Source organism: Hyla sarda, chromosome 1, assembly GCF_029499605.1.
Source record: "Hyla sarda isolate aHylSar1 chromosome 1, aHylSar1.hap1, whole genome shotgun sequence".
In the NCBI taxonomy this organism is placed as follows: Eukaryota; Metazoa; Chordata; class Amphibia; order Anura; family Hylidae; genus Hyla; species Hyla sarda.
In genome coordinates, this window is record NC_079189.1 from 456,561,524 (window position 1) to 456,583,977 (window position 22,454).

Sequence of the window (22,454 nt, forward strand, 5' to 3'; positions counted from 1 at the left end):
CACACTCATAAAAGTCAATATGCCCATACTGCCTGTTTCATACAGATGCATATGAATTTCTTTCTTGACTTAAGGGTGCGTTCACACATACAGGATCCTGCGCAGATTTGATGCGCAGGATTTGTAACTGCCGATTAGAAGCTGTGCTCAGTCATTTAGTTTACATTGAAATCTGCAGCAGAAAATCCTGTGCATCAAATTCTATGCATCAAATCTGCGTACATGTGAACGCACCCTAATACAGAATTTGACATAAAACCGAATGTAATAAGTTTCTTTATCTCCATCTCTCCCAGAAGCATATTCCATATGCTATATACTCTATAAAGTGGTGTCATACTCAGCCACACAAAGTAGCAGAAATACTACAGTAGAGGATCTAACCTAACCTTTTAGGTAGTATTCTAATGTACAGTATGAGATTCACAGTATGAATAAGATTTGTGTATACAAGATTCCTCCAAAAATTCCTCACTAGTACCCCCCCCCGGAACTATCTGTAAAATACCTAAGCTATTTATTGCTATTTATATTCTGTGTATGGAGGCGGCATAGAAGCTGTCACGCAGGCATTTTAGAAACACTTCCAGCCACATTCAGTGACCCTAAGTGTATTCATTTGTTGCAAAATCAAATCTTTATTATAAGTCACCAAGGAGTTGACTGTGACATATTTTACTGTAAAATAAAAACTATGTTAGATGTCACCTTCAAGGTCATTAACCATTGTCTGCAGGCTGTTTTCTTCTTAGGTAAATGAGTAACTACAAATGTAAGATGCTGGGGGATGAAATGCAAAGACATAATAGTCAGTGAGGCAACACGATTTAAATGGAAAAAAAATGTACACAGAGACTTGTAAGCACCCGGGCGTACACTAAGAGATTAAATAAGAGTAACAGAGCATGATGGGCGGCACCTATGGAGTCCTCAGCAGGGACCATTTTATGCACTACACATTATGCAGGACAGTACTGTAGTACCACTGACTGCAGGAACTGTATTAAGCACTTGGCAGGAATTCAGTCTAATTTCTTCTGCTCTAATTTTGTGATCTTGGACCACTAGTGATTTCCAGAATGAGGGTTCAGTGAAAAGCTTAAACCTTTTAAACACTGGTCCGAGATAACTGTTTCTGGAAACTGGACATAATATTCTAGTAAATTGGCATTCATTTTAATGGGCATTCTCTTATGGTTTATATCGGATCTCCAATAACAGAAATCTTTATGTAGTGCCAAAGAGGTTTCAGTGCTTTTTAGAGACCTTTTGGTCTATAAATCAGTAGTAGTCCAATATTGCAGTTTGATGTTCCAATCTATAACATTTTAGAAGATGTAAACCTTTGGTATAACTATTATATACATTTTTTGGTATGCTAATGAGCAGCTTGAGGCATGGGCGGCGCTCTGCTGACTTCCCAGGCATAGGGACATCATCGCTGCCAGGGTGGTGCACCGTCCGGCTTATCAATATTCATAGCCTTCCTCTGCCTGTAGTGTGAAGCTAGAAATGAGCAGGCAGAGGGAGGCTATGAATATTGATGAGCCAGGCGGAGTGCCGATCCAGCAGTGATGATGCCAGAAAAGCACTGCCCAATGTGCCCATGCCCCCAGCTGCTCATTAGCAAACTGAAAAAAGAAAATTAACTTTGGAACAGAGCAACTGATCCCAACAAGGTAACTATCAGTTTGATCAGTTTCACCCACACAACAAGCATCTACAACAAATAAGTGCAGGTGACACTTATGACAGATTTACTTTACAAAAGCGTGCAATGTGTAGAAACACCACGGCACTCAATTTGTCCAATGAAATTAAAACTTCTTTTATTGCAGCACAGGTATTACATAGGAGGAATTGTGGAACACACCCCCAACGAGCGCTGGTTTCACGTCATGCATCGTCAGGGTCCTAATATGTCCTAACATCAATGTTGGTACTGTAAGAGATCTCATTCTGTACCAGCATGCAGGTGGTGCCGATCCTTTATATTTTTTCACTACTTACTTTACAAAAGGGTTGTCACTTTTGAATCAATTTCATCTCAGATTGACAAACAGTCTTACAATATATTTGGGAGTCACTACCTGTGTGGTATAAGGCTACTTCTACAACCCTTTTTGCTATCCTTGTTTAACTTGTAATCCATATACCGGTAATCCAGTCCTAAGCTTCACATATAGTATGTCATGTTTTTAGATATCATGCCATTGATTTGCATGGGCAAAAAATACAACCAAGTTTTTGAGAAACCTTACTCAAGAAGAGCTTCTTAAAATTGACTAAATGTGAACTGCATGCAACTTTTGGTGCAATAGTTAGGCAGTTGTCAGCCTGTTGCATATGTATGCAAACCTGATTTGCCCTTACATCTGCAACTAATAAGAAATATATTAAAAAAAATGTTCCCAGGGAAACTTTCAAAAGACAAAAAAATGTTATTCTTATGAAAAGAAATGTTAGCAATATTACCTTTTGTGTCAGTATTTGAGTGATTTTTAAGCAAGCCATTGCTATGATATTGGGCACACTACCAAATCCGAAGTGACTGTTCTACAAGCTGTAAATCAATAATGGTGGCTATGCAATTATTCTGAATAACTACATCTTTATGTTTTACTTATGAAGCAGCTGAAGATAAATTCCTACCAGATGCTGAACAGGATCACACTAGAAATGCAATCACTCAATGCACTGTGATTGGGAACCTCTATAAATAGACCCACATTTCTTATAACAGTGCCTATAGATAATTATAAATCTGTGCTTATTGGCACAGCAAATGTGAGGAGAATGGAGAGCTGGGATTGGCAGGGCTTGCATAAGCATGCTAATAAGTGAGGCAAGGATTTCAGTCACAAAGGTTTTACAAAATTTCACATAAGATATTTCTGGCACTCCTGCTTTAATAATCATAATAGCAAAAGAAGAAATGCTTTCTGCTATAAATGTTTTGTCTCTCCCATATTTACTTTATTACTCGATCTTTCTTGCATTTTTGGTTTGCATTTTTCTTTTATTCAATAGATGAAATATAAACAGAAGGTGTCATTATATATATATATATATATATATATATATATATATATATATATATATATAGATAGATAGATAGATACATACACAGTGGGGCAAAAAAATATTTAGTCAGCCACCAATTGTGCAAGTTCTCCCATTATAATTTTCATCATAGGTATACCTCAACTATGAGAGATATAATGAGAAAAAAAAAAAAATAAAATCACGTTGTCTAATTTTTAAAGAATTTATTTGCAAATTATGGTGGAAAATATGTATTTGCTCAATAAAAAAAGTTCATCTCAATAATGTGTTATATACTCTTTGTTGGCAATGACAGAGGTCAAATGTTTTCTGTAGGTCATCACAAGCCTTTCACACACTGTTGCTGGTATTTTGGCCTATTCCTCCAAGCAGATCTCCTTTAGAGCAGTGATGTTTTGGGGGGTGTCCCTTGGCAACACAGAGTTTCAACTCCCTACAAAGGTTTTCTATGGGGTTGAGATATGGAGACTGGCTAGGCCACTCCAGGACCTTGAAATGCTTCTTTCGAAGCCACTCCTTTGTTGCCCGGGCAGTGTGTTTGGGATCATTGTCATGCTGAAAGACCTAGCCACAATTCATCTTCAATGCCCTTGCTGATGGAAGGAGGTTTTCACTCAAAATTTCATGATGCATGGCCCCATTCATTCTTTCCTTTACAGGGATCAGTTGTCCTGGTCCCTTAGCAGAAAAACAGCCCCAGAGCATGATGTTTCCACCCCCATGCTTCACAGTAGGTATGGTGTTCTTTGTATGCAACTCATCATTCTTTCTCCTCCAAACATGACGAGTTGAGTTTTTACCAAAAGGTTTCATCTGACCATATGACATTCTCCCAATACTCTTCTGGATCAATTAAATGCTCTCTAGCAAACTTCAGACAGGCCTGGACATGTACTGGCTTAAGCAGGGGGACACATCTGGCACTGCATGATTTGAGTTCCTGGTGGTGTAGTATGGGCCAGACCAGGAACCAGGAGAAGAAGCAGCTTGGCAGTGGGACAGAAACCTAGTGACAGTGAGTCCCAGGAGTGTGGCAGTATGGGAAACCATCAGCATTACAATAGTGTGAAAAGTGAATTAAGAGGTAGAGATGGCTGCATTAGAAGTGGCTGAGCTTTGAAGATAAATAATCTACAAAGGTACTGCACATGAGGATCTTAAAACACTGTGAAGTTTTAATTTTCTGCTGGAAATGCGCTTAAATCACTATATACTGTAGGTCTAAAGATGGTTTTGGCATGCATTTTCATTTCAAGTTAAGACTCTTTGAAGGGATCAAACTACTTTATGAGCAATCCTAACAATGTACTATTATTGCCAGCTCTTCCCTTTAGTTGTACAGATGACTGTGTCTATTCTCTGCATATATTTTAGTTTCCTCAGAAGTTATCTAATTCACATTTAAGCTTATTTCATAAGTATAAAAACTTTAAAAGGTGTTATTCCAAGTTGACAATCCTCTTTAAAAAAAACATTTACTTTCTAACCCCAGCAATATAAGTTGCATGTAGCCATTTATTTACCAGGTGGCGGTTAAAAAATTGCATTAGATGGTATTATCCAAGCAAACCTCAGTGCTAGTTAGTGCTTTCAACACATAATCAATGGACTCCACTGTTTGAGAAAGGAATTACTCCTCAAGAAGAACATCCATACTGCTGCTTCCAGGTGTAAACCTTCCTCCATCAGTCCTTGCTCCCATGATCATTTGCTCCAGAAGGAATATAAGCAGCATAACATCACTAATTCCACTGTTGTCCTTGCTGACAAATCTTTTTGCTTCTTTTAAAAAGCTGCACAGGTGTCTCTGATTAGTTGCCAATGCCTTAGCTGAAAGTCACATTGGGTCCAACAACTGTCTGTCTAGTGCATTTGAAATACATAATACAGCATGGCAGAGCCTGACTTTGCACCCATGGAAGGAGAGAGGAGGAGGGTAAGCTATGCTCTACTTTGTGGGGGACTGTATAGCTATTACACCAAGTATCTACCATAGAACGCCACTAGTCACTGACAACTGCATAGAGTGTCCCACCCTCTCTGCCACATGATAGTGCAAAGCAGGGATGTTTTTTGGGGGCAAAATAAAGGTGACTAGGGTACCCTGGGCTGGGCACACGCTATAATTTTCCTCAATACAGAGTCAACAACATGGTACGGTGTGCTGCCTTAACTCTCAATGCTTTTAAATGTGTAGTTATGTAGAAATACTATTTTTTCGATTAAACACAGAAAATACATGCTTGTTCAGCTTGCTTTGAAATTCTATTGGATTTGTAATGGCTTTTTGGGATCAGTAGTTCTTGCTCTCTCTTACAGTGTTCTCTCTCCAAAATGTTGGGTGCAATGCAGTACATAGGGCTTTATTAGGCTCTTAAACAAACCTCTATGCTGTGTGTTCATCAGCCTAGGAACTGTGTGGCACATAATGCAAAGCAAAGATTGGATAACCTGGAGTCATGTGATCTTGCTGCTGGCTGACCTGATGTAATCTCCCCTTTCCTACTACTAACTCCTTTCATTGAGGCGCAAAAGTCTATGGGGGAGATTTATCAAAACCTGTGCAAAAGAAAAGACTGCTTCTTTTATTTTGCAGAGGCCTTGTTAAAAAGGAAAGACGCGATCTGATTGGTTGCTATGGGCAATGGGGCAACTTTTCCTCTGGACAGGTTTTGATAAATCTCCCCCTATGTGTTCTTCATCCTTTCTGCTACACTTACCGCCGTTGCAAGCCTGGCAGTGTTTAAAAGTCCGGCCAGCCACTGACAGGCTAGGCTCGTTTATCTCTAATTATCAAGAATCCGCTGATATGTTTTACTAAATTACTTTTTAAGTACGTTAACAGTAGCAGAGCTTCCATTAGCAGACGTTTCACAGTTTTGTACATATCTGTTAAATTATTTTGAGAAAACACTACTATAGTTAATTAGCACTTCAACCATTCCTTTTGTGTGATCCATTTATAATAATACTAGATTAATTAAATTATGCAAATTGGAAAAATCGAGAAAATGTTGTCAAGTCTGACAAATACAGTAAGCCAGCTTTAAGAGATATTTATATACAAATAATATTACATAGTTACATAGTTAGTATGGTTGAAAAAAGACATACGTCCATCATGTTCAACCAGGGATGCATAGATAGATTTAGAAGGATGCAGTCTACCACTAATGGTATAGTATGATAAACAGATATTTTTACAACTAACGCAAAAAGAAGAGTGGAGACTTGTCTATATCAACCAATAAAATTGTATTTCTTATTTTTATGAGAAAACTAAAAACACTGAAAAAAACATGACTAAATGAAATTTTATGGTTTCAATGGACCCCTCCTCCACTGTTCTGTGCGTCACTTTTATAAATCTCCCAGCTCCATCTGCCACCTTGTTTTTTGGCGACATTCCTGATCAATAAAATATTTAGATTCATTTTCACCTCAATAATATGGTGATATATTTGTTTTGTATGTGTACTGACTGATACAAAAGAGCGATGTTTGGAAGAGACAGGATATTGTAACAGAGCTGGATCCTCTAACCTGTGTGGCTGATGACACAAACCGTAACGGGCAGCGGAGTCTAAGGTGCCACTGGTCTTCACCAGAGCCCGCCGCAAGGCAGGATGGGCTTGTTGCAGCAGGCAACACCCAGGTCGCTATCCCCGACACGGCTCGACTACACAGGTAGCTGGGCAAGGCGAGGTACCAGAGGATAAGGCAGTAGCATAGTCAACGTAGCAGAAGGTCAAGGCAGGCGGCAAAGGTGCGGAATCAAATAACATAGCGGGAAGGTCTGGATACACGGGTAAGGCAAAATGGAACGCTTAATCTCAGGCTAGGGGCACTGAAGATCCGGCAGGGAAGTGTGGGAGGTGCAGGGAATTATAATGTGGTGTCAGGTTCAAACACTTATTATGGGCGCACTGGCCCTTTAACCCCTTAAGGACACAGCCCATTTGGGCCTTAAGGACGCAGAAAATTTTATTTTTACGTTTTCGTTTTTTCCTCCTCGCTTTCAAAAAATCATAATTATTTTATATTTTCATCCACAGACTAGTATGAGGGCTTGTTTTTTGCGCAACCAGTTATCAGTTGTAATGCCATAACTCACTTTACCATAAAATGTATGGCGCAACCAAAAAATACTATTTGTGTTGGGAAATTAAAAAGAAAACCGCAATTTTGCTAATTTTGGAAGATTTCGTTTTCACGCTGTACAATTTACGGTAAAAATGACGTGTGTTCTTTATTCTTTGGGTCAATAAGATTAAAATGATACCCATTATAACATACTTTTCTATTACACAAAATCACAAATTTTTTAACCAAATTAGTACGTTTAAGATCCCCCTATTTTGAACACCTATAACTTTTTCATTTTTCTGTAAAAGCGGCGGTATGAGGGCTCATTTTTTTGCGCCGTGATCTGTACTTTTTATTGATACCATATTTGCTTATTTAAAAATGTTAATAAATTTTTTTACATTTTTTTGGGAATAAAATGTTATATAAAAACTTTTTTTTTTACGTTCACGCCGTTCACCGTACGGTATCATTAACATTTTATTTTAATAATTCAGTTGTTTACGCATGCGGCAATACCAAATATGTATATAAAATATTTTTTTAACACTTTTTGGGGGTGAAATAGGGAAAATGGGACAATTTACATTTTTATTGGGGGGAGGGGGTTTTTCACATTTTTTTTAATTTTAATTTTTTAATTTTATTTTTACACTTTAATAGTCCCCATAGGGGACTATTTATAGCAATCTTTCAATTGCTAATGCTGATCAGTGCTATGTATAGGACATAGCACTGATCAGTATTATCGGTCATCTTCTGCTCTGTTCTGCAGGAAGGCAGATCAGAGCAGAAGACACCCGGAAGGCAGCGGAGCCAGGTGTGGGGACCACCGTCTGCTGTGCTGGATGATCGGATCGCCGCGGAAGCGCTGCGGGTGATCCGATAACCCATTTAAGTGACCGCGATGCTGCAGATGCCGTGATCTGTATTGATCACGGCATCTGATGGGTTCACGGATATCCGCCATTACGGGCGGGTCCCTGGCTGCGATCAACAGCTGGGACCTGCTGCGCATGATCCGGGCATAGCTCCGATGCCCGCGGTTATGCTTAGGATGTAATTGTACTTCCTGGTGTGTTAAGTACCATCCCACCAGGACATACATTTACGTCCTTTGTCATTAAGGGGTTAAATTTCAGAGCTCCAGCGCACGCGCCCTAGGAGACGGGAACACGCGCCAGAGCTGAGACACAGAGGCAGCGGAGCGTGGTGAGTGATGGGCTGGGATTCGCATGTGGGCACGTCCCGCGATGCGAATCCCAGCCCCGCTGGCAGACGGGGACACAGGGACACTGTGCTCACAGCCGGAGCGCAGAGTGTAACAGATATAATACCTTTGCACAGCATCAATAAGTCCTTCAACTTGACGTAGAGGCCAACTTAATAAAAATCCAAGATTAGAAAAATAGAAGTTGTAGGAAAACAGCACATCCAAAAAAAATTATATTAAATGTATTATGGTGCTCGCAGGTCCAGACCCGGGTCAGGGATCCATTTTAAATAAAAAGAGAATATCCACAGCACACATCCAATGGGTGAAAAATCAAAGGTGGTTTATTCCATCAAACAGAGTGTCCAGAACAACGTTTCAACCAGCTCTCCTGGTCTTTTTCAAGCTCACTTGAGCTTGAAAAAGACCAGGAGAGCTGGTTGAAACATTGTTCTGGACACTCTGTTTGATGGAATAAACCACCTTTGATTTTTCACCCATTGGATGTGTGCTGTGGATATTCTCTTTTCAAGATTAGAAAAAGATGTCTGCTTTACAAAATAAATAATAATTAAATTAAATCAATAGTACTTAATCTGTCTACGGATTGCATATTGTATTATGGCTTAGCCTCATTCACTTCAATATAGTTGGGCTGCTATATCAGACATAAGCCATGGAAAGGTGTATGGTTCTTATATGTATGTGTATACAGTAAAGTTTTTACTTATTGTCACACCTTGGAGGTTCACTGTTCTTCTTTTATACACGTCTTCTTTCATTATTATTTTAGATGCAGCTTTTTCTGGACAGGTAATGTAGTTAGCTCTTTATTATATAGGGAATATGTGCATTATTGTTCTTTCCTGTAGCTTTCTATATTGTAACATTGTTGCTTGATTTTCTATGATCAGTGAAGGTCCGACTGCTGCGACCTCCACAGATCACTAGAACAAAAGGAAAGATGCCCTCTACTGTGCTCTGTCACTCCATTCCCCACCGATCCAGACATATGACATGTTTCTATGACACGTCAGAAAGTTTACATACATTTTATATGCTTTTTTCCTACAAATGAAAATGCAAAAGGAAGAGAAGAGAATTACATATATTGGTATGATTACAGGTCTGAATATAGGAGAGTGTACAAAAGAAATGTCCTTCATTACCTTTTTTGCTATATATTTCTATATGTCTCAGTGCGTACAATGTAAATCACAGCCAGTTGAGGGTTTTGCTTACACACTGCAATAATAGATTGTATTTGTATAGTGAGAAATTGAGTCCTTAGTGGAAATCACTGAAAAGTAATGGCATTCATGTATGACAACAAACAGGGTATTCAACTATACATTAATTTGTGAACAGTCCACAAAAGTAGAGAGCTAGTAACCATAATACTAAATAACTGATGCCCCTGTGCAGAATGGGAGGAGCCTGTGCAGGTTATTGTGTTTGAAATTATCATTTTACAGTCCAGTCATTGAGCTACAGACATACATAATTTATTATTTATATGATTGATTTTTGCTTTTCCAATTTCATAAAGATTTTGACTTATCTCTATATTAAGACAATCCTATTTTTGCTAGAAGTTTTGATGGCTCTCTGATAAAGAAGTAGCATTGGGTGGGGTTTATGGCATTATGTAAGGGCTGGCATCAGAAAATAAAGGTTTGAAATGGCACTTTTCTATGGGCATTCTACTGTTATTATATGAATACCATATAATACATTTATTTGAGAATTTTTTTTATGTTAATTAAAGGGTCGTCCCACCAACAATGTTCACCTCCTATCCATACAATAGGTCATAAATGTATGATCACTGGGGATCCAACTGCTGATACCCTGAGCAATCATAATATTGATGGTCCTCATCTGAATGATGAAGCAGTCACACACGTGCACCATTTTTACATTCACTGTGAACAATGTACGGAAATCCCACTGCCAAAGATTGGAGTCATAATGTCACGATTCGGCTGGCAGGAGGTGGATCCTCTGTGCCAGAGAGGGATTGGCGTGGACCGTGCTAGTGGACCGGTTCTAAGTTACTACTGGTATGCACCAGAGCCCGCCGCAAAGCGGGATGGTCTTGCAGCGGCGGTAGTAACCAGGTCGTATCCACTAGCAACGGCTCAACCTCTCTGACTGCTGAAGATAGGCGCGGTACAAGGGAGTAGACAAGAGCAAGGTCGGACGTAGCAGAAGGTCGGGGCAGGCAGCAAGGATCGTAGTCAGGGGCAACGGCAGGAGGTCTGGAACACAGGCTAGGAACATACAAGGAAACGCTTTCACTGGCACAATGGCAACAAGATCCGGCGAGGGAGTGCAGGGGAAGTGAGGTATACATAGGGAGTGCACAGGTGAACACACTAATTAGACCAACTGCGCCAATCAGTGGCGCAGTGGCCCTTTAAATCGCAGAGACCCGGCGCGCGCGCGCCCTAGGGAGCGGGGCCGCGCGCGCCGGGACAGGACCGACGGAGAGCGAGTCAGGTACGGGAGCCGGGGTGCGCATCGCGAGCGGGCGCCACCCGCATCGCGAATCGCATCCCGGCTGGGGGCGGTATCGCAGCGCACCCGGTCAGTAGATCTGACCGGGGCGCTGCAGTAGCGAGGATGTTGCGAGCGCTCCGGGGAGGAGCGGGGACCCGGAGCGCTCGGCGTAACACATAATCACTGTGCATTCAAATGAGGAGGTCAGGAACCTCATTCATGTGATTACTGGGGGTCCCAGTGGTCAAATTACACATGTATCAACAATCCTATAGGTAAAGGAAATCTGTCATCAGTTTCACCTGCACTAACCTGTCGATAAAGACAGATAGCACAAGTGACACTGATTACAACGATACTTACCTGGTCCCATTCCGTGCTCTGTTTCTCCCGCAATATTCTGCCGTACCTTCCATTTCGGGGCTGACTTGGAGCATGGGCGGAGCTTCGTGATGTCACTGCTGCTGTTTGCTTGCTGCAGGACCCAGCAGAAAAGTAGGAGCGGTGACGTCACGAAGCTCTGCCCATGCTCCAAGTTGGCCCCAGAACAGAAGATATGGCGGAAGATTACAGAAGCCTAAAGCACAGAATGGGACCAGGTAAGTATCATTGTCATCAGTGTCACCTGCACTACCTTTCTGTACCGACAGGTTGGTGTAGGTGAAACTGATGAACAGATTTCCTTTAAGAACTATATGGTAGATTTGTTTCGAAATTATATGGAATTATTTTTGAATCATCTGGTGGTTTTATTTGGACAGTGTTTAACACAATAATTTGAGCACTATATGACATTGGGTTTGATTGTTACTTACTGCGACACCAAAGATCTTTAATAATTGAATCATATATGTGGCTTGGTGTGTATGTTGTGTACAATGACTTACCATCACTGTACTTCTTTGATTCCTATAGGTAAACAACTTAGCACATGCTGTCTAAAAATAAAATGTTCTGCAAATATTGTGCACCTTGGCATATTCTTCTCGTCAATAATGTATGTTTAAGAATCTTTGCATATGTGTTTCCGTGCTAACATCTGTTCAGCATAATACTATTAGTTTTTATTTTGTTTCCTGGGGGTTGCATTGCAGTGACTGTAAAACCAACAGAGGGATGTCACAGAATGCTGACAGAGTATAAAAGATTCCCTCCTTCATTACAAATATGCGTTAGAAAGCCTTTGTATATGAAAGCTACATAAAACAGATTGTTAGGAGTATGATTGGGGATTTAACAATATTCAGTAGCATACTTCTTGCCAAAAGGAAAGAAAAAAAAACTATTCTATTGTCAACATTATCAGTTCATGGTAAACAGACTGAACAAAATGAGTGGGAGCTGAGAGCCCCTCTTCAAAAATTGCAAGGAATGCAACTTTACCATCACTGGTATTTACTGTCTAACTGAGACAGTCCACAGAATATAGAGTGCAGGATTTTCAGATCAGTGTTTAGGAAGAGGTGATGCATCCCACATCTCAACTTGCTGAATGCATTGCGAAGCTCATTCGTGAAAATAAGTTCAACATTAAAATGAAGGTGACACTCTACAGTATTCAGGCCAATGCTTTTAAAACGGAATTAAAATTATAAATGGATTGGCTTATGTTTACATATTTATAGTCTTAGGCAATTTCGTATTTTTGAAGACCCCTGTAAAGATCTGAAAAAGATGATATTGGTTCCAATTGAAGACAGCTTCAATCTTTCGATGGAGGAGGGTATGTCTCTGTTTGAAGGATGCATAGAAGCTTTCCTCCAGAAACATAGGAGCTTGCTGTTTGGTGGCGCCTATTGAAGGTAGCTTCCTAAGAAGTAAATCTTTGATGCCTAAACAACCTAGAAACATGACAAGAGATTATTAACCAAGCCAGAATCTCCTTCAAAAGGACGAGTTGCAGTACTTATTATAGACAGCTGTTTTTTTTTGTTTTTTTTTGGGGGGGGGGGGTGTTTTTAATTAAAAATAGCATTATTTACTGTCATCAAAAAGCATAAATAGGGCTGGATCAGCCCTGTCAGCCGCACATCAACTGTGCGAGCGACAACTTACATGGGTGCAAAAAAAAAAAGGTCCAATCAATAGACAAAAAAGCATTTAATTGGAGGATCGCTAGCCTTTTACACAAGCTAATGATCAGGAATGAGCATCCATAGGAAAGATCATTTGCTTGATAATTGGCCCATGTAAAAGGGACATTCCTTTATAGCACGAGAGGATAACAGACAGTATAGTCTTAGGATCCTACACTATAACCAACATTCTAGTAAAGCTCACATGTCAAACAAGTATGACGGGCTGGCAGTAAGGGAAAGTGAAGTGGAGAAAACACAGGAATCACAGGGCCAAAGCTTTACTGAAAGACAGGCATTCAAGGGGAGGGGGGATTGGCTAGTAATTTTCCTCATCAACATGTCGACTGTCCATGATGGAATAGTCTCTGAGCCAGCTACGGGCATTCCTAAAGCAGTCCCATGTGGATGTCCTCATCCAATTTGTAACCAGGGATTTCCTGGCAAGTTCATAGAGCACCAGGCCTCCTCGATAGCTCCAAGCAGGTGATCTCCAGGGATAAGTTTCAGGGTTCTTGCCTCTCATCTTCACAGGGCAGGGTACTAGCCTTTGTTGTTGGACTGAGGTTGTAGTGTGTCTCCTTGACTGCCTTGCTAGTGTGTGGAGATGTTTAGGCAATGCAATGATGCACCACTAGGAAAAAAATATATGCAAAGTAGCTCTCCTGCGAAAGGAAAAGTGATTGCTCAGCTCAATCTAGTTTTTCGAGGTTCAAAAGGATCGGATGCACCCAGCTATCAAATACACAAATAAAAACCAGTATTAGGAATGCGGGTGGGGGAGGCAGCTTACTATAAATTTTACGTTACACTTTTGCTCCACAGTATTAAAAGTAAGCTGTAAAACTGATTTGAACAGTATGAACATTACACAAGCAAAAACAAATATATAACATAATGGAGTTTACTATAGGTTACAATCACTCACAAATATAACAATATACAGCACAACTTTTCTTTTTGATCAACTTTTCTGTTTCCCATGACCGCTTGATAATCGGGCCCTGTAGGAGATTCCTTTTGATAATCAGAGTTGCTTCTATTTTGACCAGCAAAGAAATGTATTAAACATGCAATAAATCTTTAAATGGTTTAACTAAAATAAAGGAAAGGTTCCCCCCCACACCCCATTATGCTGCAGACGCCACCAATAGTTTAAATGGCAGGCAGGTATGTCAACTGGGGTATTTTATAAACCACAAGTGAGACAAGTTATGACTCTGAACGCTAATGTTCTACATAATGAACCGTATGAAGAATTTTTTTGTAATAGTTAGATGCTAAAGATTAGATATGAAACTCCCAGGGCAGACGCAGACCACAGACTTTAAAAGTAGTCTTTCTGACAGAAGCAGTAATTTTAATGGGAAGGTTAACCATTACTGCAACACTGCCAAGTCCTACATCCAAGTGCTTATGTGATTTTAAAGCAATCACCTAATGGCATAAATGGTGTCATATAAGGTAAGCTCCGCATCAGAATTCTACAGCCCAGCCAGTCACTTTGGACCTTGCTCATAAAGAACAATTGCAAAAAAATAAAAAAATAAAAGGGACTAAAACTGGCTTAAACTTACTCATAAAGAACTTGGCCTATAGTCTATAGGACTGAGAAACAGACCAGTATATAGAAAAGAGCTAGCAGCTATTTACACAGTGAGAACATAGAGTGAGATTTATCAAAACCTGTCCCGATGAAAAGTTGCTGATTTGCCCATAGCAACCAATCAGATCGCTTCTTTCATTTTTGAAAAGGCCTCTGATAAATGAAAGAAGCGATCTGATTGGTTGCTAGGGGCAACTCAGCAATTTTTCCTCTGGACAGGTATTGGTAAATCTCCCCCATAGTTTAGAGTCAACTACTTTAATCATTCATTGGTTGCTTTAACAGTGAAGTGTACTGCCTGTTCTATCTGAGTTATCCAAATGCACTAATAGAGGAAATAGTGTGCGTGCCAGAATTTGTTTTACAATCTGTTACAATCTGTTCTTCATTAGATATATATATTTTTTAAATCAAGCAAAAAGAATAGAGTTTTGCATTCTGTCAGATGGGTGGAGCTTAGAAAAATGTAAGTATGGGTTTGCATAAAAGATGTGTGGCCTAAATGCTCCAAAATAATACAAATTAAAGATGGTTCAAATTAAACTAGATAGTCACTATAATCAGATGCACCAGATTTTTAAACAGCCTGCACCACCTTTTAAAGGGAAGCAAGCACTAGATTTTACCATATATAACTCTTGGCAACACGTTATATATGGTAAAATATTTGCCCCCAGGGATGGTGAGGATTTAATGTTATTAAGTCTCCCCTGCTGCCCCGTATATAGTCCCCTAGGAGAGGAGCTATACTTACCTGGTCCTGTCACTCCACCTGTAGTGACACCCCCTCGACTTGATTGATGGCCCGCATCACCACTCTGCTCCATCTGCTCAGGTGGCAGAGTGATGATATGGGCCATCAATCAATCCAAGGGGACGTCACTACGGCCGGTGCAAAAGGACCAAATAAGTGTAGCTCCCCGCCCAGGGGACTACTTTCGGGACAGCTGGGTAGACTTTATAACTCCAAAAATGTCCCCCGGGGATGGTGAGGATAAATATTTTACTATATATAACACATTGCCAAGCAATATATATGGTAAAACCCAGTGCTTGGCTCCCTTTAAAAATCTGGTGTATTTGTAGAACACTTTTTATTCCCTACCCCCCTACTCTCCCAATGTTACTTTATAGGATTGACTAATTAATAGATTATTGTTTTTGGACCATGGGTGGTAATTGCAGATACCGATTGAAACAGGAAAAAACAAATTTCAAATATATATTCCCCTGTAAATGGGACTGTAATAGCTACAGAAGGAAAGCTGTCTGAAAATGGTGCAGTTTTGTGGAAGAATTGAATGTTCTCTATGGTCACTTAACAAAGCAAATCAAATCAAAAGTGCTCGTATCCAAAAGAATCAAACAGAACATAACATTTGTGTATCTAAGATAGCATGAGTGTAGTCGCTGAGGTAGCCAGCAGAGAATTTGAGGCGACATGTACAGTATGTCTCAGCAGATGCCATTTAATTATTATCAAAGAGTTTTTTCAGATTTTCATAGACAGCAGGATACGAGAATACAACTGAATTGAAAGCAAATGTCCACCACTTAATATCATTTTGGTTTCATTTTATCTAAATAGGTTCAAATCCTACTCTGATTAGTTTCTTAACCCGTTCAGGACATCAGGCATACAGGTACTCCCTTGGATCCTGGTACATGCTGAATCCTTAAAAGTGTTATTCACTATAAAGGGATTTTGTTGTACCTGCCAGACAGTAATGGACATGCTTAGGAAGGATCTGTGCTTGTCTTGGGGGCTAAATGGCTGTGTTGTGAGATTACCATAACACTGAGGCTAGCTTTTTGTGAACTGGCTATTTCTTGTTGGAGTTTGTTCCCTTAAACTACAAGTCTTGTGATTCCTTGTTTGTAAGTGTGAGGTCACTTTTCTCCCTCCTAAACATTAGCCAACCCACCCATTAAAACACACCTTTGAACCTTTCCATGCAACAGACCAGTGTTTTCTGACCAGGGTGCCTCCAGTAAGTGACGTAAAAGTAAAAAAAACGCCAAACACCAAAAAATACTGATGACATCATATATCAGAAAAACAATAATAAAAATTAATCAAAAAGTCCTATCAAAACAGAATGGTACAGATAAAAAAATATATATCACAAAAATTAGCCCTCATATATCAATTTTGTCAAAAAAGTTTGCATTTTTTTAAACGTAGTAGAATAATAAAAGAAAAGTGCACTGCGTAAAAACCACACCACCCAAAAATTGCAGTTTTCTTATAAATTTTCGCTCACAAATAATTATTTTTTTGGTTTTTAAGGACATTTTATGGTAAACTAAAAGATGTTATTACAAAGTACAATTGTTGCATAAAAAACAAGCATTCATATGGGTCTGTAGGTGGAAAAATTTAAGAGTTATGGATTTTTAAAGGGGAGGATGAAAAAATTTAAACGTAAAAAGAAAAATTGGCTCTGTCCTTTAGGCCAAAATTGGTTATGTCCTTAAGGGGTTAATAAATGTTTATAAACTGGTCAGGGCTATCTTTTTTATATTTATTTATTTTTTTATAGAAAGTTCCAAATCCCTAGCACAGACAAATATTTTAAGCATAACATATTGGTTACCTCCAGCTGCCACTACACGATGCTTCCTGCTAATTAAATAATGACACTGTATACAGTTCGCTCCTAAGCTTCATCTATACCTATCTGCGACATATACCAGTTTGTGCCATTACAGTGTCATATGTAATGAAGGTATATGTTGGAAAACTATCCAGACATAAGCCTCTAATTTAGACAAATAGGGTGAATTTTCAAAGACTGGCGTCACATTGCTGGAGACCAGGATCTCTCAGAAAATCCTGTGGCTAAAGGCATTGTAGATAGTTGCCCTATGTGACAATCTATGTCAGCTTCAAATTGGGCTAGATTTTATCTACAGTATATTCTAGCTCTCCAGTGCATAGTATAGTAAATTCAGTGTGATTAGGCCACGCTCCAACCACTGTTTAATTTCTAGACTGCCCAAACTGGCGCTAACCAAGGGCCTGCACAAATATTTCTGTCTTTTCTACACTAAACCATAGGAATAGAAACATTAAACATAAAAATGTAACTAAAATGAGGACTAGCTTTGTATCTTTTGCATTTAACTTGCTCCTTAAAATAGGAACATAGACCAAGGAAATAAATATATTGGGATATTTTATTTAGGAATAGGCAAAAGAGCGGTAAAGCAAAAGAACAGAATACACAATTCTGGATACATAAAGTGATATGCAGAAAATTAAACTGCATTTACTAATTAAGCAGAAAATAATCATTTTATTACAGAAAGCTTATTAGTCTATGTCACATACTGTAGATACATTATCCACAAAACAGTAATAATACTGGTGATGTAAGAATTTCGTTTTTAGACTATGTTGATTTGCGAGAAAGTTTCTGGATCCAACACTGAAGTGTATGATAAATAACCATCTAAGGATAAACACATTAATGAAAAGACGTTTCTTTAGATGAACATACCTGCTCTGGGTATAGGGAGTTTGCAGTAAGCAGTCTAGAGTGACAGTTGTGTGTTTTTCTCCATTCTCCATCAGTCTTTGAACTTTCCATTGTTCAGAGTCATCTACTCTCATAGCAATCACTTTGGCGCCAAGAGCAGCTTTGACCCTGCAGAAGCGAGAATATAGGGAAAATGATTTAGCAGCACATCTCCAATGACAGGTAGCAATGCATCAAAGACCTAACAATGCACAAAGACCTCAGCAGGATGACACCTTCTCTGGATCATTGTTAATGACTGATTCACAACTCAAGATGTCATTACTAACCACGAGAAATAAGACTGCAGAAAGAGTAGAACAGACACATATATAGCTGTCGGAATTAATATGCACAGAAGAAGGGAGTGAATTAACAGAGGCAACCAATAACCTTTATCGGTTTAGGAACAGGATCCTATTTACTTGGATATCACATCCTCCTTAGATCATTGTACATTTAGGCGTGAAATATGGTTTTAGTAACTACTTAATAATGTTACCACATGTTTAAACAGAGCAAGTCAAGTAACTTAAGTAAAAATATAGTTGCAGATACAGGTAGGTCTAGAGAACTATTAATATGCTGTACATAGCTGAAGTCTCCAGTACCGTGGAGGTGACTGGGAATTATTGTGGCCCATGTTCTACTGGAGAAAAGTATTGGCTATGTTTGTGGAGTCTGTCTCAAATGATCTATCAACCAAGGGCCAACCAGGACCATGGATAGCTCCATACAAAACCATCCTGACAATTATTGCATCCCTTTTTTCTTGCCAAAAAATAATAGAAGATAAATGTATCCACTTATTTTAACCCCTTAAGGACAAAGGACGTAAATGTACGTCCTGAGGCAGTGGTACTTAACGCACCAGGACATACATTTACGTCCTGCACATGACGCAAGCATTACGCACGGCAGGTCAAGGCTGCTATCAGCAGCCCGGGACCCGCCGGTAATGGTGGACATCAGCGATCGCACTGATGTCTGCCATTAACCCCTCAGACTCCCTCAGATGCCTTGTTCAATACAGATGAAATAATGCGGGCATTATTTTGGATGATCGGATGGCCTCCGGTGCTGCCGATAATACTGATCAATGCTATGCCTATGCATTGCCTATGCAAAGCACTAAACAGTATTGGCAATCAAATGATTGCTATAAATAGTCCCCTATGGGGACATAAAAAGTGTAAAAAAAAAAAAAAAAAAAGTAAAAAAAAAAGGTTTCATAAATGTTAAAAATCCCCTCCCACAATAAAAATGTGAATCACCCATTTTTCCCATTTTACCCCCAAAAAGGGTATACAAATAAAATACACATATTTGGTATCAGCACATGTGTAATTGTCTGGACTATGAAAATATAATGTTAAAAGGTTCCTGTCATCAAATAAACATTTCTAAACTAACTCAGGCTATGTTCCCTAACTACTCCTAACACCCCTCCCACCCTTAAAAAAAATTTCAGAGCTTTACAAAGCTGTGTATCATACCTTTCTTCTTGCTCACATAGTGCAATCTCCCAGCAGGAGAAAGTGGGCGTTTCTCAGACATCACTGAAGCCTGCTGGGGGATCACTTTGTTGCAGTGTTGTGATGAATAGAAGACTTTAAGCTCTATGTATCTTTCTGTGAGGCTCTATGCATGTTTTAATGAGGTTCTGTGCAGCTTTCAGTGAGGCTCTGTGCAGCTGTCAATCAAGCTCAGTGTAGAGAAACACTTCCTTAGTATGGTCTACTGCCCGGCCGGGAGAAGACCAAACTCACTGTATTAATTGTGGCAGGAAACAGAACAGAGCCCCTAGTGGCCCTTTTTTCTATTACATTTTAAACATATTTATGTTGATAATTTTAAAAGCAAGTGAATAGGAAAGCATCTGCTAATTACACAAAGAACACTATATAAAAGTTTTATTTGGTGACAGGTACTCTTTAACCCCTTAAGGACTGAGCGTTTTTCCATTTTTGCACTTTTGTTTTTTCCTCCTTACCTTTTAAAAACCATAATCCTTTCAATTTTTCACCTCAAAAATCAAATGATGGCTTAATTTTTGCACCACAAATTCTAGTTTTGTAATAAAATCTGTCATTTTACCCAAAAATATATAATTGTGTGACAAAACTGAAGAAAAAACGCCACTTTGTAACTTTTGGGGGCTTCTGTTTCTAGGCAGTAAATTTTTGGTAAAAATTACACCTTATCTTTATTCTATAGGTACATACAATTATATGATACCCTACTTATATAGGTTTTATTTTGTATTACTTCGGGAAAAAATCATAACTACATGGACGAAAATTTATACGTTTAAAATTGTCATCTTCTGATTCCTATAAGTTTTTTAATTTTCTGCGTACGGGGCGGTATGAGCACTAATTTTTTGGCATCGTGATCTCAAGTTTTTATCGGAACCATTTTTATTTTGATCTGACTTTTTGATTGCTTATTATTAATTTCTTTACGGTATAAAAAGTGACCAAAAATACACTATTTTGAACTTTGTAATTTTTTCGTGCCTACGCCATTGACCGTGCGATTTAATTAATGGATATATTTTTATAGTTCGGACATTTACACACGTGGCGATATCACATATGTTTATTTTTATTTACAGTTTTTTTTTTAAATAAACTTTTATTAGGGGAGGGGTTAAATATCTTTATTAACTTTTTTTTCCATTTTTTCCCCAATGTTTCAGCCCCCCTAGGGGACTATAACATCCATTACATTGATCTCTTACACTGATCAATGCTATGCCAGGCATGGAGCAGTCATTCAGTGATCGGACAATGAGGAGGCAGGTAAGGGACCCTCCTCATGCGTCCTAGCAAATCGGGACCCCGCGGTTTTACCACGGTGATCCCAATCAGCCCGACTGAGCTGCAGGGAAGCTTTTAGTTTAATTTTAGATGTGGCGATCAACTTTGATCTAAAGCTTCTGAAGAGTTAATGCCAGACATCTGCCTGAATGGCAATGTCAGGCATTAGCCATGGGTCCTGGCTGCTGATAGCAGCTGGGACCGTGCGGATATGATGTGAGCTCAGCTCCTGAGCTCGCTTCATAACCCTGCCGTGCCACAGTGCCGTTTATAAATGGCGTTCTATGGCAAGGGGTTAATGATTCCGTACGGTGAATGGCTTAAACAATAAAAAAGTTAAAAATTTACGCTTTTTGGTCATGTCTCATTCCCAAAGAAAATAATAAAAAGCGACAAAAAAAATCATATATACACAAAAGTGGTACTAAAAAATTATGGCACAAAAAAAAGGGGCCCTCATACATAAATTTTGAAAGTTATTGGTGGTAAAAATAGGGCAATTTTAAACATACTTATTTTGTAAAAAAAAAAAAAGCAGTACAATAATAGAAAAGTATGTAATCATGGGTATCATTTTAAGAGTATTGAACCACAGGATAAAGAAAACATGTCATTTTTACTGTAAAGTGTACAGCGTGAAAACAAAACCCTTCAAAATCTGCAAAATTGCGGTTTAAATTACCTGACACAAATAATAATATTTTGAGTTCTCCGTACATTTTACAGTGAAATGAGTGATGTCATTACAGAGTACAATTGGTCACGCAAAAAATAAGACCTCATATTGGTCTGTGGAGGAAAATATAAGAGATATGGATTATAGAAGGCGAGGAGGAAAAAACAATAACGGCAAAATAAAATTGGCCTGGTCCTAAAGGCCAAATGGGCTGTGTCCTTAAGGGGTTAACATTCTGATTTATGGTTTAAGAAGTGTAAGCAGCAGACAAACCACAAAACTACCATGTCGATCCGACCTAAAGGGGTATTCTCACAGTTACATTTATATTTAACGGCTCAGGGTGGGATGATACATTAAAAAGCAAAACCCCTGATTTCCTGTCAGTGTCCTTCCAATGGTGCCTGTTCCCACTGCCAAATACCTCCTGCCCTCCTATCAAAACATAGGAAATACTCCCTCAGCAAATTACTGGTCTAGGCTTCATGATGGCCACTGACTGGCTGAGTGGGTATTTTGTAATATGTTGAGCAGAAGCATGAGATGCATGCCATTGTGGACAGGCACTTTTGGACTAGAGGCAGGTGAATACATGTTTATTCTTTATCCTTTTACCCTGAGCCCTTGAATATAAAACTAACTGTTTTTAAAGTGTACCTGTTATTTCAAAAGATATTTAGAAATCTGCATGGCTTTGGTGACAACGTGATTTTTATGCTCTTTCTTCTGTTATTAAGCCCTGGAGAGCTCCCTCATGATGAACAGTAATTTCCTATTCTCTCCATTCCAGGGGGCAGAATCAGAGCTGATGATTGCCAGTAGTACACACACAATTACTTCCTTGGTTTCCTGTCCAATGACAGCACAGCTCACATTTTATCCTGCTA

At 39.2% G+C, this 22,454-nt stretch overlaps 1 protein-coding gene across 1 annotated transcript in view; it reads right to left on the reverse strand.

Annotated features, from left to right (window-relative positions):
- TMEM132B (transmembrane protein 132B) overlaps positions 1-22,454 on the reverse strand; it is a 710,993-nt gene that overhangs the window by 352,592 nt on the left and 335,947 nt on the right. Inside the window, exon 3 of the mRNA XM_056533739.1 lies at positions 18,052-18,198. Coding sequence (XP_056389714.1) covers positions 18,052-18,198 — 147 coding nt within the window. The remainder of the gene's footprint in view (positions 1-18,051; positions 18,199-22,454) is intronic.